The 20,779-nt window shown below is 41.2% G+C and overlaps 1 protein-coding gene across 1 annotated transcript in view; it reads right to left on the bottom strand.

Annotated features, from left to right (window-relative positions):
• Positions 1 to 10,575, bottom strand: part of LOC126092165 (beta-galactosidase-1-like protein 2) — an 81,310-nt gene extending 70,735 nt beyond the window's left edge. Inside the window, exon 1 of the mRNA XM_049907639.1 lies at positions 10,492 to 10,575. Coding sequence (XP_049763596.1) covers positions 10,492 to 10,552 — 61 coding nt within the window. The 5' untranslated portion in view covers positions 10,553 to 10,575. The remainder of the gene's footprint in view (positions 1 to 10,491) is intronic.
• Between the last annotated feature and the right edge of the window lie 10,204 nt (positions 10,576 to 20,779).

Genomic DNA, 20,779 nt, shown 5'->3' with positions numbered 1-20,779 from the left:
GTGTTGCCTTAATAGAAACCTCATTTTGTGTATTTGCTTCAATTCTTATTGGGATCAGCAACTTTGAGCCTCAACAGATTAAAAGATAATCAGCGGACTTAATTTAAAATTATTTTTTCACTGCCTTGTAATACATTGCACTAGCCAGAATGGAGCCCCACTGCGAAAGCTATTCTCAAACACTGTATGAATTGGTTAACATTCATAAGCAGCTGAAATTGTCGATGACTACTGTCGAACAATTGGCAGCCGCTGCAAATCTGTGTGTTGGAAGGGCTCCTGAGAGTCGTGTACCTGTGATACCGGTACCAGAGGTACCTCAAATACTATCCTCTCCTGTGAATTCCACCTCCTCTGCAGAAAGTACAGGATCTGTCATTACTCGTCCACTTCACTGCGAGTGGCATGTCAATGGTTGATCTAGGTGTCCTGCACAGGGCGCATGAGGACCAGGGAGGTCTCTGCATTTTGTAACCAAAGTTTGAGGTGCTCTGTCTCACTAAAAACTGAAACATAGCCAGTGGGAGCAAGAGGAGGCAAATGCAAAAGAGTAGGGTCCTATTAATCGTAGGCAGTTCAGATGTATGGCGATGATGGTACCCCTTAGGGAAATGGCAGCAGGGGACAGGAAAGGATACCAGGTGCACTCAGTGTGTATGCCTGGGGGCTCATTCAACATATTGAAGAGTTTATTCCAGCAGCCATTGAAGGAACAGGATACAACCAGCTGCAGATTGTGGCACGCATTGGAACAAGTGATGCCTGTTGACTGAGCTCTGAGATCATACTTGGGTCATTCCAGTGACAGGCGGTGAAGACTGACAAAAACCAGCCACAGGCAGGGAGTTTCAACGAAGCTCATAATTTACAGCCTTTTCCCCAGAACTGATTGTGGCCCTTTGGTTCTGATTTGAGAGGAAGAACTGAACTAGAGACTTCGAAGGTTCTGTGACAAGCTAGGTTGTGACTTCCTGGACTTGGGCCATGGAGTTGAGAACTGTAGGGTCCCCCTAAATGGGTCAGGTGTGCTCAACACATCAGAGGCTGGTTTCCAGATAGCTGACTGTGTGTAGTGTGCACACAAGGATTTTTTTAGATAAGGCGACTCTCCATCCAGTTCCAATTATAATAGATGCAGGAAACCCAGAAGTATCAGTGTAAGATCAAAAGAAATGCCTCCCACAAATGAGAGTATTAAAAGCCTTTGGTAAAGTGCCGAAGCACTCACAAAGTGCCAGAGTTTGAAGTGCTGATGAAAAGCAAAGAAGTTCACATAATACTAGGTACAGAAAGCTGATTGAAACTTGAAATTGATAGCAATGAGATTTTGGAAGAAAATTTAAGTGTATATCTGAAGGATAGGCAAATGGGATGTGGAGGTGGTATATTTGTCACAGTAGACAAGAAACTCAAATCCACTGAGATAGAAATTGAAGTTGCATGTCAGATTGTTTATGCAAGACTCAGTATCGTAGTGGGCATAAAATGATAATTGGACCCTCCTGTCACCCATCACACTTGTCCCCTGATGTAACCGAAAAATTTAGAGAAAACCTCAGTTCACCTGTAGGTAAGGTACCCAATCATACTGTAATCATTGGTGGAGACTTTAGTCATCCAATAATTAATTGGGAAAATTACAGTTTTGTTAGTGGTGGCAGTGATAAGAAATCCTGTGGAACAGTACTAAATCTCTTCTCTGAAAACCACCTGGAACAGGTGGTTTGGAACCCCACTCATGATGGAAATATATTGGATCTAATAGCAACAAATAGACCTGACTCTTTGAGGATGTCCACATCGAAACTGGTATCAGTGACCACAATACAGTTGTGGTGACAATGATACTAAAGTGTAAAGGACAACTAAAACAAGCAGTAAGATATATATGTTCAAACTAGATATGAAGGTCATATCTCAAAGAGGAACTTGAAACTTTCAGCATAGGACAGCAGAATGTAGAGAAACTATTGTTCAAGTTTAAAAGAATAGTTGATCATGCACTGGATAGATATGTACCTAGCAGAACAGTCCATAACAGGGAGGAATCTCCATGGTATACAGGCATTTTAAAGAAACATCTAATGAAATAGAGATTACTGCATAATAGGTGTAAACAAAGCATAGGGCTATAGATAGAGAGATGCTGAATGAAATGTCTTTGGCTGTCAAGGGAGCAATACATGATGCCTTCAATGACTACTGTTGCTCAATATTGTCAAATTACCTTTCAGATCACCCAAAGAAACTCTGGTCATATGTAAAGGCTGATAGTGGCAACAAAGTTAGTGTCCAGTCCCTAGTAATGAGACAGGAACTGAAACTGAGGGTAGCAGAGCAAAAGCTGAAATTCTTAACTCTATTTTCAAATGTTCCTTCAGAAAGAAAAATCCAAAAGAACTGTGTAGCACCCATACCATATAGCACAAAGAGAGGATACTGAACGTGTACAGAGAGGAGCAGCACAAATGGTCACACATTTGTTTAATCTGGGGAAGAGTGTCATAAAGACACTGAAGAAACTGAACTGAAAGACTATGGAAGACAGACGTAAATGATCCAGAGAAAGCCTGCTAACGAAGTTTCAAGAACCAGCTTTAAATGGTGATGCAAGGAATATACTACAATCCCCTGCGTATTGCTCACATAGGTATTGTGAGATTAAGTTTAGAATAATTACTGCATGGACAGAGGCATTCAAACCTTCTTCCTGTGCTCCGTACGTGAATGGAAGAGGAAGAAACCCTAATAACTGGTACAATGGGATGTACCCTCTGGCATGCACCCCACGGTGGTTTACAGAGCATAGATGTAGATGCAGAATGAGTAGACTTATATTTTGATTAGCAGAAGCAGCCATTAACTTTGCACTGACAACAGCCTTCAAAACTGAGTGCTCAGAAAGCAATTGGAGAATGAGCCTACATGACCTCACCTTCCTACATTTGTGCTTTTCACGTGCGTCTGTAGAAATTTTCCAAGAGGGGCAAGTTTCAAAACTTGCTAGTTTGCGTATAATTGATTCAGTGCGTTGGAAAATGTGACATTTGACGAGAAATACATAAACCTGTTGGACGGTATGTCACTAGAGTGGCAGTTATCTAATTCATTTTTTTAAAGGTATATTACTTTGGTACCTAAACAATACGCACTTTTCAATATCATACGCAAAGGACTTCCATTTTATGTTATTAATATGCATGACATCATTTCATTCAACGATCTGAAATTACGTCCTCATATGTTTATATGCGCGATATCTAACAAGTTATGATGTAAGGATAGAAAATATCCACCAAAATAATACACTCATATTTCCATAATTTTAAGTCGAATCTGAAAATTAAAAATCTGAAATAGGAATAAAGTCAGAATGACTGAGAAAATCTTGCAATATCAGCGAAATGCCACATTAATACCCACCGAAGAGAGGAAACAGGTTGAAACTTTTAAACAATCTTATTCCACTTTGATACCATCCATAACACTTGGATTGCTCACAAAACGTCATATATGTGGCTTTATTGCAAAGCTTCCGTGATTTCAGTTTTTTGTGTCGACTGGTATAGCTGAAGTTGAGCAAAATGTGTTATTTTGGCTGGTTAAGTAAAATATAGCTCAGGGCCAGTATACGATGAGATGAATGTGGGAAACCTCTTAAAACCAACCTCATGTACGTCAGTAGAATCAACTGTCAACAGCCTGGGCCTCACCAAGACAACCCTCGCCTATTTTGAAAAGTTCCCAATACTGGAAATCACATTTTTGTATTTTCACAAGTTTTCCTTCCTCTCCTAGCACAGAAAAAAGTATTTTCTTCTTCGACTGATGTGTTGTGGGGTTAAATATAGAAATATACACTTGCAAGGTCAAGTCACGTGAATGTGACCACCGCCTATGTTCGACGTCGGCTGAGAGCTAAGTCTGCCGCTGGCGCGCTGCCAAGATGACGACAGCAGGCCTTATCGGCAGGGGTCAAAGGTCAAGTGCTCAGAGAGCTGACGTAACATGCTGTTCTCGCTCTATGCCAACAGGTTCTAGATGTACCCTTGTCCGGTTTTCAGCTACGCTACAGATCACTTTATTTATGAAAATACAAAGTACAATCACCAACAAACTTTACATATTCACAAGTACCTTTACCTTTGATCCAAATAAATACAGTTTCATTAGTTGATAACTTACGTCTACTACGTGTATATAAAGTAAAGGGAGAGGGTGACATATAGGTAGATTTGCCAAAGTCTTTATTAGCATTTTCAGTAACATGATAGGTTCTGTATGCGATGACATCTCGGTCAACAAAGCTTTCGAGGCCAGATACATTTGGGACACCTGAACCACCACGTACAATAGCGACGGTTAACCATCCGTTGCCATGTGTGAAGGAATCATTGATGTCAATGCTGAAGTTCAGTCTACATCCACAGAAGACTGCTGGTCAGTCTAAGTCCTTATCAAGGTCACGCGCCACCGCGCGACTATAAAAGCGAGCGATCTACGCTCAGTGGCTTATTCGCGCTGCTGCTGCTGCACAGGCAACTGCATTGAACGCTGCTAAGATGCCTTACAGAAGATATCGTCGACGTTCACGACATACCATATATAAAACAATTGAAGACGTTGAAATGACAACATCTGCTGCAGACAAGAAGAAGAATACTATAAAATCTGTCGCTGCACACTCTCTACTCGATGGACCAGCAGTCTTCTGTGGATGTAGACTGAACTTCAGCATTGACATCAATGATTCCTTCACACATGGCAACGGATGGTTAACCGTCGCAATTTTCAGTAAGATGATAGGTTCTGTATGTGATGACATCTCGGTCAACAAAGCTTTCGAGGCCAGATACATTTGGGACACCTGAACCACCACGTACAATAGCGACGGTTAACCATCCGTTGCCATGTGTGAAGGAATCATTGATGTCAATGCTGAAGTTCAGTCTACATCCACAGAAGACTGCTGGTCCATCGAGTAGAGAGTGTGCAGCGACAGATTTTATAGTATTCTTCTTCTTGTCTGCAGCAGATGTTGTCATTTCAACGTCTTCAATTGTTTTATATATGGTATGTCGTCATCTTGGCAGCGCGCCAGCGGCAGACTTAGCTCGCAGCCGACGGGCGCACCTAAAGTGACTAGTGCGCCCGTACGGGATAACGCGCCGCTGGCACACAGAATATTTCTAAGTCCTTATCAAGGTCACGCGCCACCGCGCGACTATAAAAGCGAGCGATCTACGCTCAGCGGCTCATTCGCGCTGCTGCTGCTGCACAGGCAACTGCACTGAACGCTGCCAAGATGCCTTACAGAAGATATCGTCGACGTTCACGACATACCATATATAAAACAATTGAAGACGTTGAAATGACAACATCTGCTGCAGACAAGAAGAAGAATACTATAAAATCTGTCGCTGCACACTCTCTACTCGATGGACCAGCAGTCTTCTGTGGATGTAGACTGAACTTCAGCATTGACATCAATGATTCCTTCACATCTGGCCTCGAAAGCTTTGTTGACCGAGATGTCATCGCATACAGATCCTACCATGTTACTGAAAATGCTAATAAAGACTTTGGCAAATCTACCTATATGTCACCCTCTCCCTTTACTTTATATACACGTAGTAGACGTAAGTTATCAACTAATGAAACTGTATTTATTTGGATCAAAGGTAAAGGTACTTGTGAATATGTAAAGTTTGTTGGTGATTGTACTTTGTATTTTCATAAATAAAGTGATCTGTAGCGTAGCTGAAAACCGGACAAGGGTACATCTAGAACCTGTTGGCATAGAGCGAGAACAGCATGTTACGTCAGCTCTCTGAGCGCTTGACCTTTGACCCCTGCCGATAAGACCTGCTGTCGTCATCTTGGCAGCGCGCCAGCGGCAGACTTAGCTCTCAGCGTGGATGAATATATGTGCAACTTTTGTGCAACTGACTACCCAGATGAACCAAGGGGCTAGCAACAGTGTCCCCTCAATGGGCATTCAGTGAACGTTACTGCATTTGGGCCTCACAGCAGGTGCCTGGTTCATGCACCCACACCACCCATCAGCGACGTGAGCTGGAGTTTGCACACCAGTACCGCAACTGGACGTTCGCCAAGTGTTAACAGGTGATCTTTTCTGATGAATCACATTTTGTGCTCCATCAGACAGATGGCTATTGGAGTGTACGGTGGGAAACGTCTGAAAACAAACACCCTACAACAATCACCAAAAGGATCCAGGTCAGAGGAGGGGCATTATGGTCTAGGGAATGTTTCCGTGGAATTCCCTGATGATCTTGTCATTCTGGAAGGCACAATGAATCAATACAAGTATGTATCTATCAGTAAGGTATCACGTCCACCACTACATGCAGTCTGCTTTTCCTCAACTTGATGGCATTTACCATCAGGACAATGCGACATGCCATACATCTCGCAATGTACGTGCATAGATCGAAGAACACCAAGATGAGAATATCGTAATTCCCTTGCCCCTAAATTCCCCGGATTCAAACTCAGTCAAGAATATGTGGGTCTATCTCAGTCATACTGTACACACCATGGACCATCAACTGAGAAATCTAGAGCATCTGAGCATGGCATCTGAGTCAGCATGGAACCGCATCCCTGTCAGTACCTTCTATAACCTAACTGACTCTCTTCCTGCATATGTCACAATGGTCCAAGCTGCAAAAACTGATTGTTCAAGCTTTTGACATGTGGTAGTATTAATGTGACTGGAAATTGTGCAATACAGCATGACTGCGTTCTTCTGAGTCTGCCGTGTAAAAATGAATGCAGAATCGGCAAGCTTCCATGGGTTTTCTTTTTCCTCAAACAAATGACAGACTACTGTTAAGATACCATTGTGTATCAAGTAGGAGGGAACGTCCTTATGATAATTGGGGACAGGTGACTGGTATGTATACTGCTACCATGCTAATGTGTTGGAGCGTCTGTGATGCGCTATGGTGTTATACCGGCACCTTTCTGCTTGGAAAGTTCTTAACAAAAAAAACAATGAAGCAAAGATTGACGGCATCGTTTCGGCATGGTTCTGTGAAGATTCATATCCATATTGACTGCTGATCAGCACCGAAACCGAAGCCACAGCAAGGAAACTGTATCATTCCTGGTGAACAGAGTGACATCTAAGGAAACCAAAGATACGCTGATGGAAAAAATCCTAAAAGCAAGAAGGAGTTCTATGACGTAAACGAAAGTTGGTAAGCGTGTTTCTATACCTGAAAGATAATGTCTGTTCAAATTTCGCACCAACCTCATAAGAGAGGCGCTAGTAGCACCACTATGAGGATGCAAATCAGATTCGTTTTAAATACTGGTTTTCAAGGTCGTGAGCGTTAGTTACCTTTGAGATTGGATTGAGTGAGTTGAGGTCAGTGAATAATGCCTTTAAGACAATGAAGACACCATTACCAACACCTCACCAAGTTCGAACGAGGTCGTGTAATAGGGCTATGAGAAGCTGGACGTTCCTTCCGCAATATTGCAGAAAGACTTGGCAGGAATATAGCCACTATACGTGATTGTTGGCTGCATTGGTCACAGGAAGGTATGGTCACAAGAAGACCAGACTCCAGACAGCCATGTGGCACTACCAAGAGGCCCAACAGCACCGACCGGCCGCCTCGTCATCCTCAGCCCACAGGCGTCACTGGATGCGGATATGGTGGGGCATGTGTTCAACAGACCCCTCTCTCACCCGTATGTCAGTTTACGAGACCAGAACCGCTACTTCTCAATCAAGTAGCTCCTCAGTTTGCCTCACAAGGCCTGAATGCACCCCACTTGCAACAGTGCTCGGCAGACCGAATGATCACCCACCCAAGAAGTAGCCCAGCCCGACAGTGCTTAACTTCGGTGATCTGACGGGAACCGGTGTTACCACTATGGCAAGGCCGTTCGAAAGAAGGGAAAGGTAGGAGTATATAGAAAGGCTCTAAAGGGGAAATTATATTCAAGGCAATATTATAGAATAGGAAGTAGATGAAGACAAAAAGCTAGATATGATGATACGAGAACAATTCAACACGGCACTGAAAGACCTACATCGAAGGAAGTTCTTCAGTGTAGGTCACATTCCCTCAGAATTATTGGGATTCTTGGCAGAGCTCCATGACAAAACTGTTCCACAATAATTCCAGTTCCAGAGAAAGTAGGTGCTGAAGATCTATTATCGAACTATCAGTTTAATGTGTCATGGATGCATAATACTGACGCGAATTATTTACAGAATAATGGAAAAACTGGTACAAGCCGACCCAGAGTAAGATAAGTTTGGGTAACGGAGAAATGTAGGACGAAAATAAACAATACTGACTCGATGGTTTATTTAAAAAGATAGTTTGAAGACAGGCAAACCTACGATTATACTGGGTTGATGCATAAATTCGTAGCGTTGTTCTATAAGTTTAATGATCACAACAGATACAAATAACAAGGACTTTATTCATCAATAATATATTCTCCTTCACTATTTCCAACAGTCTGCCGACGCTGTGGTAACTTCTCGATTCCGCGATAGTAGAAATCATATCGTTTTGAGGCGAAGAACTCGTCGAGCCATGGTTAGAGCGTTGCGGAATGACTTGCCAACCCAGCTCCTGTATGCTTCTTTTTGCCAGTTTAGCAAAATGCAGGCGGCTGTTAACGTGGAGTGGCATCACTACATGCAGTCTTCCTGGTTGTTGTTCTTGGAATGTGTGTGCAAAGCGTCTCTGTTGTTGACAATAAATGTCAGCAGTGATGATTACGCAATTCGTAGTACACTATAGTATCGCTGTTCCACCAGATGCATAACGTCACCTTTTGTGGATGCTTTGGCTGGGCTCAACCATTCCTATCTTTTCCTTGTGCTAGCATAAAGACACAATTTCTCGTCACACAGGATAAAAATTGTAGGTGTTGTTCACGAGATGACCATAGGGGCACCCGCTGACTTTTGTGATTTTGGCTTAGAGCGTGCGGTATACATACAGCGCATTTTTGAACCTTCCCCATTGCATGCAAATGTCCCACGATAATGGAATGATCAGTGTTCATCACATTCGCCAATCCGCGGGTACGCTGACTTAATTTAATGCGTTTAAACGATCATCATCAAACGCCGAAAGTTTTGCTGAACGGGGAGTGTCATTAATGCCAAACCAGTCCTCCTTAAAACGAGAAAACCATTTTATTGCCATGCTCTGTGGAATGATATTATAACCCATTTATGGTGCAAAAATTTCTGGCTGCCTCCGCTGCAGTCACCCTCTACTGAACTCAAACAAAAGAGTACGTTGGAAATGTTCCGATTTCTTCACTTGGCACTCCATTTTCTAGCGTCCACAGCTCCACTCACTATCTCCACATGACAAAAGGACGCTATGTAATCTCATATAGCAACAGTGAACTACAAATAAAAGAATGACATTCGATAAATAAACCCATAGCAACCGGAATAACAACATGCAACAAAAAATGCTAAGAACTTATGAACCAACCTAATAGCGCTTGTAGATTTAGAGGAATCTTTTGACAATGCTGACGGGAATATACTCTTTGAAATTCTGATGGTAGCAGTGATAAAATACAGGAAAGAAAAGTTTAAAAATTATTTACAACTCATAGAGAAACCGCAGTGTAGTTCTAAGTATCTAAGGACGTGAAAAGGATACAGTGATTGAAAAGGGGGTGAGATAGGGTTGTAGCCAATCTCCAGTGTCATTCAATCTGTACATTGAGGAAGAATTTCGATATTAAGACACACCGAATTGAATAACACACGATATTGTCTCGTTGGCATACTTTTATGTACCGGTATCCACTTTTATCTTGACCGAGCGAGGTGGCGCAGTGGTTAGACACTGGACTCGCATTCGGGAGGACGACGGTTCAATCCCGCGTCCGGCCATCCTGATTTAGGTTTTCCGTGATTTCCCTAAATCGCTCCAGGCAAATGCCGGGATGGTTCCTTTCAAAGGGCACGGCCGACTTCCTTCCCCGTCCTTCCCTAATCCGATGAGACCGATGACCTCGCTGTCTGGTCTACTTCCCCAAACCAACCAACCAACCACTTTTATCTTGTCTACTTTGTTACGACGGCGCTATCGAAACAAGTGAAGTACACAAGGCGGACGCGGATATAGAAAAACAGGCAAACGAGAAAAAATTGCGTGTCAGTGCAGTGTGTTACATATAGAACGCCCGTGTACAGAAGAACGCAATGAAATAATATAGGAGCCAAATAAATGACCATTGTAGATCCTTTACATAAAGCGAAATGCGTTTGGTCCAAATAAGACATTATAAAGTCGTAAAAGATGGAATAGCTCCCATATTAAATGTGACCTGCAGCTGTGGAAAAACGAGAATACATGTGAACTATAGTAGCTCCGTAGCGGAGGTCGCTACGCGCTAGTGATACTTTGACATGAAGCAAGAGGTGAAAGTGGCCTTACGAACGCTTGCAAGTAAACAATGGCTTACCTTGGCAGTGAACACTTCCTGTGGCCAGCAGGCCGAATATGCACGCTAGTAACCACAACATGTTGGCTCTGAACTGCACGTTTCTGTCTCGGAATCGCTTATATACCGATCGCTGCGCACCGACCTTAACAGATTAACGAATGTTACCTCACCTGCTATGTTATCGACGCGTGCTGGCCGTGACAGACTAACACGGTCGTACCGCATCATAACCAGGAGCTCTCTGTCAGTGAAATCCGAAATAAGTTCGGACGGTTAAGTCATTTGTCGGATGACCTATCATTTAAGATAACATATTTTTACTGGCCATAAAAATACTAAACAAAGAAACACCGATCTAAACATAAAACAGTTCAGATATATTTTGTATCACAGGTCTTACAAATAACAAGGAGATATAACTACATGGCCTAATTTGAAGAGTTAAAATAGCCATTAAAGTATGCCTACCATTTAGGAAAAGAAGTCCAAGTTATAATTATTATTTGAATCTCGTTCTTCTTCTTGTCCTAACCGATCCATAGTGGTCTCCACCTTTCCACCACGTCCATTGTCTCTAGGATCTTCCCCGTCGTCGTTAGGAGCTTGGTCGCCTATGAGACTGGTAATTATTTCGTCGTCAGTTAGCACTTGACGTTCACTCTTGGATATTTTCGCATTCTTTCATCAGTCCAGCCGTTTCAGCTGTTTGGTGGTTCTTCCGGCGTAATGATAGACTCGCCTAAAGAAAGGAACTTATTCCAAGTTTTGAGTAGTGTCTAAATTCTGGTTTTCTGCTATTTCGCCGTTTTTATGTACAAATTTCCATCTTCAGTGACAAGTATATTCGCAAATTTTGTAACTGCATCATTATTATTTTTAATAATCAAACCGATACAGTTGCACTTATAACTACACATCCCTGAGCCAAGCATGATGCACTAGCATCTGTCTTCAGCTGGTCTATTACTTTAAGTTTACCAGTAACAACATTTAACTGGATCGTGCCTTGATGACAAGCTTATAAGCCGAAAACGGTTACGATACCGTTTGTGTGAGCTGAGGTTAAAAATAGAACTAAAAGATTCATTTATTTATAGTCGGCTTACAACTAATTTGGAGGGTTCACATCTTATTCTCAAATGTCACAAGGATCACTTAAAGTGAAGCCATTAAAAAAAAGAAACCATTGCCCTACAGATGCATCTAAGTAAGGAATATTTATTTATTTATTTACTTGTAGCTAACGCACGTAATTGTCAACAGATCCAGCAGATATATACGGTGTTTCAGAATTCCTATTACACTGTTATAAGTGTTGTAGAGGGGACTCAGGACAGCAATATTTGGTAGTAACGGTACGTCCGGAAAGCGCCGTTTGGAAGATATACGACTAAGAAACAATGTCAAAAGTTCGTTGGAGGTGCATCAACCAACTCGTACCTCTAACTACAACATATGCTCGACCTGATGATCAAGAGTTTCGTTGCACAAAGTGCACCTGAGAAAATTGTTCAAATACACACAGTGCAAAAGCCCTGGAGTCTCCTGAACCAGCTCTGCTGCAGCCATTTTACAAGGGCAAGGAGATCGTCTTGTGACTCCATTGGGTTATTACACTATTGGTCATTAAAATTGCTACACTAAGAAGAAATGCAGATGATAAACGGGTATTCATTGGACAAATATATTATACTAGAACTGACATGTGATTACATTTTCACGCAATTTGGGTGCATAGATCCTGAGAAATCAGTACCCAGATCAACCACCTCTGGCCGTAATAACGGCCTTAATACGCCTGGGCATTGAGTCAAACAGAGCTTGAACGTCGTGTACAGGTACAGCTGCCCATGCAGCTTCAACACGATACCACAATTCATCAAGAGTAGTAACTGGCGTATTGTGACGAACCAGTAGCTCGGCCACCATTGACCAGACGTTTTCAATTGGTGAGAGACCTGAAGAATGCGCTGACCAGGGCAGCAGTCGAACATTTTCTGTATCCAGAAAGGCCCGTACAGGACCTGCAACATGCGGTCGTGCATTATCATGCTGAAATGTAGGGTTTCGCAGGGATCGAATGAAGGGTAGAGCCACGGGTCGTAATACATCTGAAATGTAACGTCCACTGTTCAAAGTGCCGTCAATGCGAACAAGAGGTGACCGAGACGTGCACCCAATGGCACCCCATACCATCACGCCAGGTGATAGGCCACTATAGCGATGACGAATACACATTTCCAATGTGCGTTCACCGCGATGTTGCCAAACACGGATGCGACCATCATGATGCTGTAAACAGAACCTGGATTCATCCGAAAAAGTGACGTTTTGCCATTCGTGCACCCAGGTTCGTCGTTGAGTACACGAACGCAGGCGCTCCTGTCTGTGATGCAGCGTCAAGGGTAACCGCAGCCATGGTCTCCGAGCGGGTAGTCCATGCTGCTGGAAACGTCGTCGAGCTGTTCGTGCAGATGGTTGTTGTCTTGCAAACCGTCCCCATCTGTTGACTCAGGGATCGAGACGTGGCTGCACGATCCGTTACAGCCATGCGGATAAGATGCCTGTCATCTCTACTGCTAGTGATACAAGGCCATTGGGATCCAGCACGGCGTTCCGTATTACCCTCCTGAACCCACCGATTTCATATTCTGCTAATAGTCATTGGATCTAGACCAACGCGAACAGCAATGTCGCGATACGATAAACCGCAATCGCGATAGGCTACAATCCGACCTTTATCAAAGTCGGAAACGGTGATAGTACGCATTTCTCCTCCTTACACGAGGCATCACAACAACGTTTCACCAGGCAACGCCGGTCAACTACTGTTTATGTATGAGAAATCGGTTGGAAACTTTCCTCATATAAGCACGTTGTAGGTGTCGCCACCAGCGCCAACCTTGTGTGAATGCTCTGAAAAGCTGTTCGTTGGCATATCACAGAATCTTCTTCCTGTCTGTTAAATTTCGCGTCTGTAGTACGTCAGTTTCGTGGTGTAGCAATTTTAATGGCCAGTAGTGTAGATAATACTCTTTATGTAGCCCTACAGGAAAAAGATCACCAACGAATCAGTCAACTGCGACCTATCCAACTGTCCCCGAATGTTTGGTTAAGGTGCTGACAGGGGTCAAATAAAAATTGGGCTACCGCGCCATTGTTCTGGAGGTACATCATGTGACGGATATGCAACGGCACATCCTACAAAAGCTGCACCAGTACGTCTTGCAGGAAAGTCAAATGGCTGGGGCCCATAGACGGAGCGGTAGAATATATGGGCCAGTCATACGACCACGAATAAAACTAGCCCACACTTTAATACCGAAACGATGTTCAAATTCATGGGGGTTTGCGGCATGAAGGTTTTGCTCAAACCAAATGTGGCCTTTTACGACGCTTGATCAGACCTTCGTTTGTGAAATGCCCTTCATCGGTGAAAAGAGTGATCTGAGGAAATGAAAGTCTGGGATGTCCACACAACGACGTGGGAACCATGCACAATAATCGACATGTGGCGCCAGCTGGACCCCATTCTTGCACCCTCTGGAGGTTGTATGGGTGGAGTTGCTGTTCATGGAGAAATCGCCAGAAGCTGCACTGGGATACATCGACAGAACATGAGATGTTTCAGGTACTCGCCAATGGGTTCTGGTCGACCAGTTGGAGAACTTCCTCTTCCACACACATCAACAAAGCGGTGCGCCCAGCCATGACCACAGTCTGCCCTATTAGCCTTGGCGGCGACGGTTTCCTGAAGCCATTGTTCCAATCTTGGAAAAATGGCAGTTGATGGACGGGCACGATTGGGAAATCGTTTGTGAAACAGACGTTGTGCTAATCAACCATTTCGTCCATTTTCACCATGGATGAGCAACGTGTTGGTGTACTCTGAAAACGAGCAGTCTGCCATTGTATAATACACCTTCTTTTTCGGTTACTTAGTGGCAACATGCGCTTCAAGTCATTGTGTTTTTCGCTGATGACTCGTGACATGACGTCACACAAGAAATCACGTGATACGAGAGACTGACCTCCGTCAATGAGTACTGTCTTCGATCGTTCTCAGTAGTTTACGTTCCGAGTGGTGTATGCCAGAGATGGGTTTATTCCCAAATATTACTGTCCTGACTCTCTCTACAACACATATAACGATGTAAAAACAACAGATCACGACGAAGCACCAGGAAGAAGTTAGCATCCAAACAACATATGAACGATTCTTTATGGCCCAATCCACTGCAGATGAAAACAACCAAGGAGGAGTCCAGGACCCCCAGGAGGTGAAAATCAGGTCAGAAACGAAAAGACTAGAGCCTCCTCTTCAAAGAAGTAACCAAGCAAGAAACATACCTCTCATATAACTGAATAATTCTGTAACTCTCCTATATCATAATGTACAGGGCTTAACCAATAAGCTATATGAGCTAGACGTCTGAAAATTTGGAAGATCTTCTGAACTATCTAAACAGTCAGTCAAAATACATAATTGTCCTTGGGGATTTCTATATTAATTTCAAGGACAACTGTAAAAAAGGGCAAAAACTTGTTAATCTACTAAAAACATACAATATGGACATGTGTGTAGAAGATACCACCAGATACAGCAGCAAAAGTGAAAGTACTATAGACCAAATATTCATTGACAAACCAAAATGTGGCTTTAAATCTAAGGTATCTGATACAAGTTTCTCTGGTCATCAAGCAGTTAAATTGACTTTAGATAAATCTCATGAGAAAAGTGACAACAGCATATTGAAATAAGATTAATTAATGATGACAGCATTAGGGTCTTTAATATAATGTTAAAAACTGTAAACTGGTACATGGAAAGAAATAGTTCTGTTGATATAAAATTCAACAAGTTTTTGTCAAATTATAAATACTGCTATGATATTTCATTCCTTCTGAAGAGAATTAAAATAAACAAAAAATCAAATTCATGGACAATAAGTGAAATCAAAGAGTCATCAGAAAGCCTTGGAATGCTGTGTAAGTTTGCAAAGCACAACACTATCTTGAAACCATATGTCAAGTGTTATAGTAAAAACCACAGGGAAGCTATAATTACTGCAAAAAGGAAGCACAATGATTCATATATCAGAAAAGGTAGGAACAAAATGAAATCCTTGTGGAAAGTTATTAATAATCATACAGGCAAACTAAAAAGTGCAAGTAATAAAATCACCATAAAACACAAAATTGAAATTATTGATGATCCACTTCTAATAGCTAATATATTTAATGATCATTATATTAATGTAGCCCAAAACCTGATCACCACTAAATATAATCCAAAGACAAAGGTAACAACTCCAGTAAATGGAAGGACAATGTACCTGTATCCCGTAACACCCAAAGAAGTACAATCGGCATCAGCAAACTAAAGAGTAAAATGGCCTGTGGATTTGATGGTATCCGTGACAAAAATTTAAATATAGTACCAATAATGTTGTCTCTCAACTTGTGGACATAATCAATGACTCCTTTGAAACTGGTGTGTTTTCAAGTAAACTTAAGCAGTTAACTGGAATGCCAGTCTGTAAAAGTGGTGACAAGTTTGACATTAAAAATTTCAGACCTCTATCATTATTATCTGTACTTTCGAAAATAATTGAAAGAATAATGTATGACATTTTGCTAGACTTCCTAAACAAAAATAAAATTTTTTAAATACACAGAATGGTTTCAGAAATGGCAAATCTACACAAACAGCACTCTTCAGTTTCCTAAAACATGTTTCCAAATCTATTGAGGCAAGGAAATGATATGGGGGTTATTTTTGGACCTTCACAAAGCGTTTGATCTTACAAATAATAATCTGCTGTTGTTAAAACTGTATAATTATGGTGTTCGTGGTATTTCCTATGAGCGGTTCATATCATATTTAACTGAACGGAAATAAAGAGTACAAATTAGGTAGGATGGAAATGTATGCCATTCTGAACATAAAAATTCTTGATTTTTATTAATGACCTGCGTCAACAGTTTTCAACTGCTGATACCATATTATTTGCTGATGATACCAGCTTCATTATGAAAGGGAAGAATGATTATGAGGTGCAGCAAAAAATCGACAAAACAGCAAAAGTGGCAGAAAAATGGTTTAAAGATAACTATCTAGTTGTCAATGACAAGAAAACTGTATGGTTGAACTTTGACCATAATGGAGCAAAAATAGGACCAATATAAAATTCACATTATTGAATATCCAAATTCAGCAAAAGAATCACATAAAACGTTTAGGATTATGGGTGGATGAGCATCTAAGATGGGAAAAACATGTAGAAATGCTTAACAAAAAATTAAGCAAGTACTGTTACATATTAAGAGTGCTTAAAGATTGCTGCAATACCGAAACAGTGTTAAGTGCTTATTACGCATACATGCATAGTCTACTGAAGTATGGAATAGTGTTCTAGGGAAATACCTCTTTTGCAAAGCAGTTATTTAAGTTCCAAAAGAAAGCTTTAAGATTAATAAGTGATGTTGCTTAAAGAGCTCCATGTAGAGGTATCTTTAAGGAATTAAAAATCATGACTTTACCATCTATATTTATATTTGAAAGCATATGCTTCATTCAAAACCATCAAGTTTCACCTCTGAATAATGAGGTCCACCATTATCAAACAAGGAACAGGGATGATTATCATAAGGATGTACACAGAAAATCAATTTATCAGGACAGTGCAGTCTAAAAACAAAAAATTCTGTACAATACATTGCCAGATAGCATCAAAAATACCAAACAGTAATACATTCAAAAAAGAAGTAAAATATCTACGCCGGCTGTGGTAGCCAAGCGGTTCTAGGAACTACAGTTTGGAACCGCGCGACCGCTACGGTCACAGGTTCGGATCCTGCCTCGGGTATGGATGTGTGTGATGTCCTAAGGTTACTTATGTTTAGATAGTTCTAAGTTCTAGCGGATCGATGACCTCGGATGATAAGTCCCATAGTCCTCAGAGTCATAAAAATTCTACTAATAAACAACAGCTTCTACAGCATTAACGAATACCTGGAATTTTGCTCAAATCTGTAGATGTACTTCATAACTCTCTAAACAAAAATTCGTAATTATCAACCAGACTTCTTTCATCCATGTATGCATGTATTTATACACCTAGCTTTTGTGCTGTATGTTACTATGCCTAGTTAACTAAAGTACTGGTATTTAATAGTTTTAGTAAAATCAACCAAGTGGTTTCGCAAGCTTTTCTTCTAACTGTATGTACAAAGACAGAATAATATTTTATTAGAATATATGTTGATACCAATGATAAGATTTTGTATATGATGTAAATATGTAATATTTTTTTCTGTACTTTGACAAGTTCAATATCAAGAATGTGATAATAGAGTGCTAAATAAATAACCAATAGGAATTCTGAATCACTCTGTACGGACATATACAAGTGATAAACAATGAAGACGACACTAGTACATGTATTTCATAGCTCAATTCATAGCTCAGTGTCCTGTTACTACAAGGAAATCTTCAACACTTTGATATGCTATAATTCAGCATTCACTGACAATATGATGAATAGTCCAGGGTGGAGCTCCACCGTCGTAGTCTGCATTGGGCAGCTTGTTGCATATATGAAACAGGCGCTATATATGTTTGCACCTAGCATGGTCCGTTCGAATTCGATCCTTGGCAGTCCAAGTCTTTTGTGTGGTAGGCGAGATCCATTTGGGATCGTGAGAAGATGTTATGTAGACACACATCTGTTACCGCTGCAACGACAATTCCATTTTCCACGAGGTTTAAAACCTCTGGCAACGATGTCAAAAGCATAATGCAGAGGGGGATATCGTGACTGAGGTCTATTACAATTTAAAAGTGGCAGGTCCCTACGCGTGGGACGATTAGGGTTCCTGGAGATATAGTTAATACCATTATAAGTGCAGTAGGTCTGCGTATATCAAGTAACATAAGTCCTGCTAACAGCAAAAGCCAGTGAACTGGAGTAGATCTAATAGTGCCAGATATTATGCGCGTGGTAATATTCAGTTGGCAGTTAACCGGCTTTGTATAATGGCTATTCGCAGACAGGTGCACGATATTCAGCAGCGGAGTTCTCCACACCGAAGGCTGAAGAATGCAGGGTGGATCCTCAGGCAGATATGCATAACTATGTTCAGAAGGTGTTAGTTACTTGAAGGATAGTGTCCTGTCCAAGATGACGGCTATGTATTTTGTGTTCCAATAATGGTGAAGAACACTGTTTCTAAAATTTACGTTCAACGGACACCCAAATGGCGATACGTGAGAACCAACTCACTGTCAGTAGTAATCGTTCACTTTGGTAACCAAGCAGTCGACAGAATAAGTCCATCGAATTTTTGGCCACTGAAATGCACAAGCACCACTGCTAATGAGTTACCATCCAGATTTTTACATAAATTTGCGTCTGGATGGGTCATAACCTATTCTTACGCAATTCAGAACAGCAGTGTCTTTTTAATAGTAAAGTAAAAATAAATAAATGAATGCAGTCTCTTTTTAATTCATTAACCCATTAGTGTCAGCATTACATTAATGGTACACGTGGCAGCACTAGGCTTTATTGATTTTTTGAACACCGGTGAAGACCTAAAATCCTGTTAATTTTATTTAAGAATTCTTGGGCATGTGTTCTTTCATTTATTGTCTAGTATTTGCGAGAACAGTTCACTAGTGGGAACACTTGGCAATTGAATTTATACATTTGTTCTGCATACTGAATCATCACAGGTCCACATGCTACATTTTCATCGTTACATAAAAGTAACGCTAAGTTAACGAGCACAGAAGGATACAAGGGGGCGGGGGAAAAAGGTCGTTCGCCCACATAGGAACACAGGAACAAGCATTTATTTATTTATTTATTTACATGTCAAGTTCCGTAGGACCAAATTGAGGAGGAAATCTCCAAGGTCATGGAACGTGTCAGTACATGAACTTACAACATAAAAGTAATAACAGATAAAAATAAATGTTCATGAACCCGAAAGAAAATCAGTCCATAAGTTTAAGTAAACGCTATCAGCAATACAATGAGAATCAGCTTAATTTTTCAAGGAACTCCTCGACAGAATAGAAGGAGTGACCCATGAGGAAACTCTTCAGTTTCGATTTGAAAGCGCGTGGATTACTGCTAAGATTTTTGAATTCGAGTGGCAGCTTATTGAAAATGGATGCAGCAGTATACTGCACACCTTTTTGCACAAGAGTTAAGGAAGTCCGATCCAAATGGAGGTTTGATTTCTGCCGAGTATTAACCTAGTGAAAGCTGCTAATTGTAGGAAGTAAACTACTATTGGTAACAAGAAACGACAGTAAGGAATATACATATTGAGAGGCCAATGTCAAAATACCCAGACTCGTGAACAGAGGTCGACAAGAGGTTCGTGAACTCACACCACTTATTGCCCGAACCGCCCGTTTCTGAGCCAAAAATATCCTTCTAGAATGGGAAGAGTTACCCCAGAACATACTACCATAGACATAAGTGAATGAAAATAAGCAAAGTAGACTAATTTACGTGTTGAAGTATCACTCACTTTCGATACCGTTCGAATAGTGAAAATGGCAGTATTAAGTCTTTGAACAAGATTGTGAATTGTGTGTTAGAAACTGTAAAAACTGAGTCTTACTGTGATTTAACGTTAGTGTATTTTCTACAAGCCATGAACTGAGGTCATGTACTTCACTATTTGAAACCGAGTCAATGTTGCACACAACATCCTTTACTACCAAGCTAGTGTCATCAGCAAACAGACATATTTTAGAGTTACCCATAATACTAGAGGGCATATCATTTATATAAATAAGGAACAGGAGCGGCCCCAACACTGATCCATGGGGCACCCCCCCACTTCACAGTACCCCACTCAGATCCCACATCACAGCCGTAATCAACATTGTGAATAATGTCCTTTTGCTGCCTGTTGCTAAAGTAAGAGGTGAACCAATTGTGAACTACTCCCCTTATTCCGTAATGGTCCAACTTCTGGAGCAATATTGTGAGATCAACACAGTCAAATGCCTTTGTTAAATCAAAAAATACGCCAAGCGTTCGAAACTTTTTGTTTAGCCCATCCAGTACCTCACAGAGAAAAGAGAATATAGCATTTTCAGTTGTCAAACGACTTCTAAAGCCGAACTGTACATTTGATAGAAAATCGAATGATATAAAATGATCAATTAACCTTACATACACAGCCTTTTCGATAACTTTTGCAAACACTGATGGCATAGAAATAGGTACTGAAAAACGTCGCGTTCTTATAATAAAGCCTAAAACTGGCGTATCTTTTTTTC

Source organism: Schistocerca cancellata, chromosome 7 (assembly GCF_023864275.1).
Source record: "Schistocerca cancellata isolate TAMUIC-IGC-003103 chromosome 7, iqSchCanc2.1, whole genome shotgun sequence".
In the NCBI taxonomy this organism is placed as follows: domain Eukaryota; kingdom Metazoa; phylum Arthropoda; class Insecta; order Orthoptera; family Acrididae; genus Schistocerca; species Schistocerca cancellata.
Note: the sequence above shows the minus strand (reverse complement) of the source record. Positions and strands in the feature narration are given on the sequence as shown.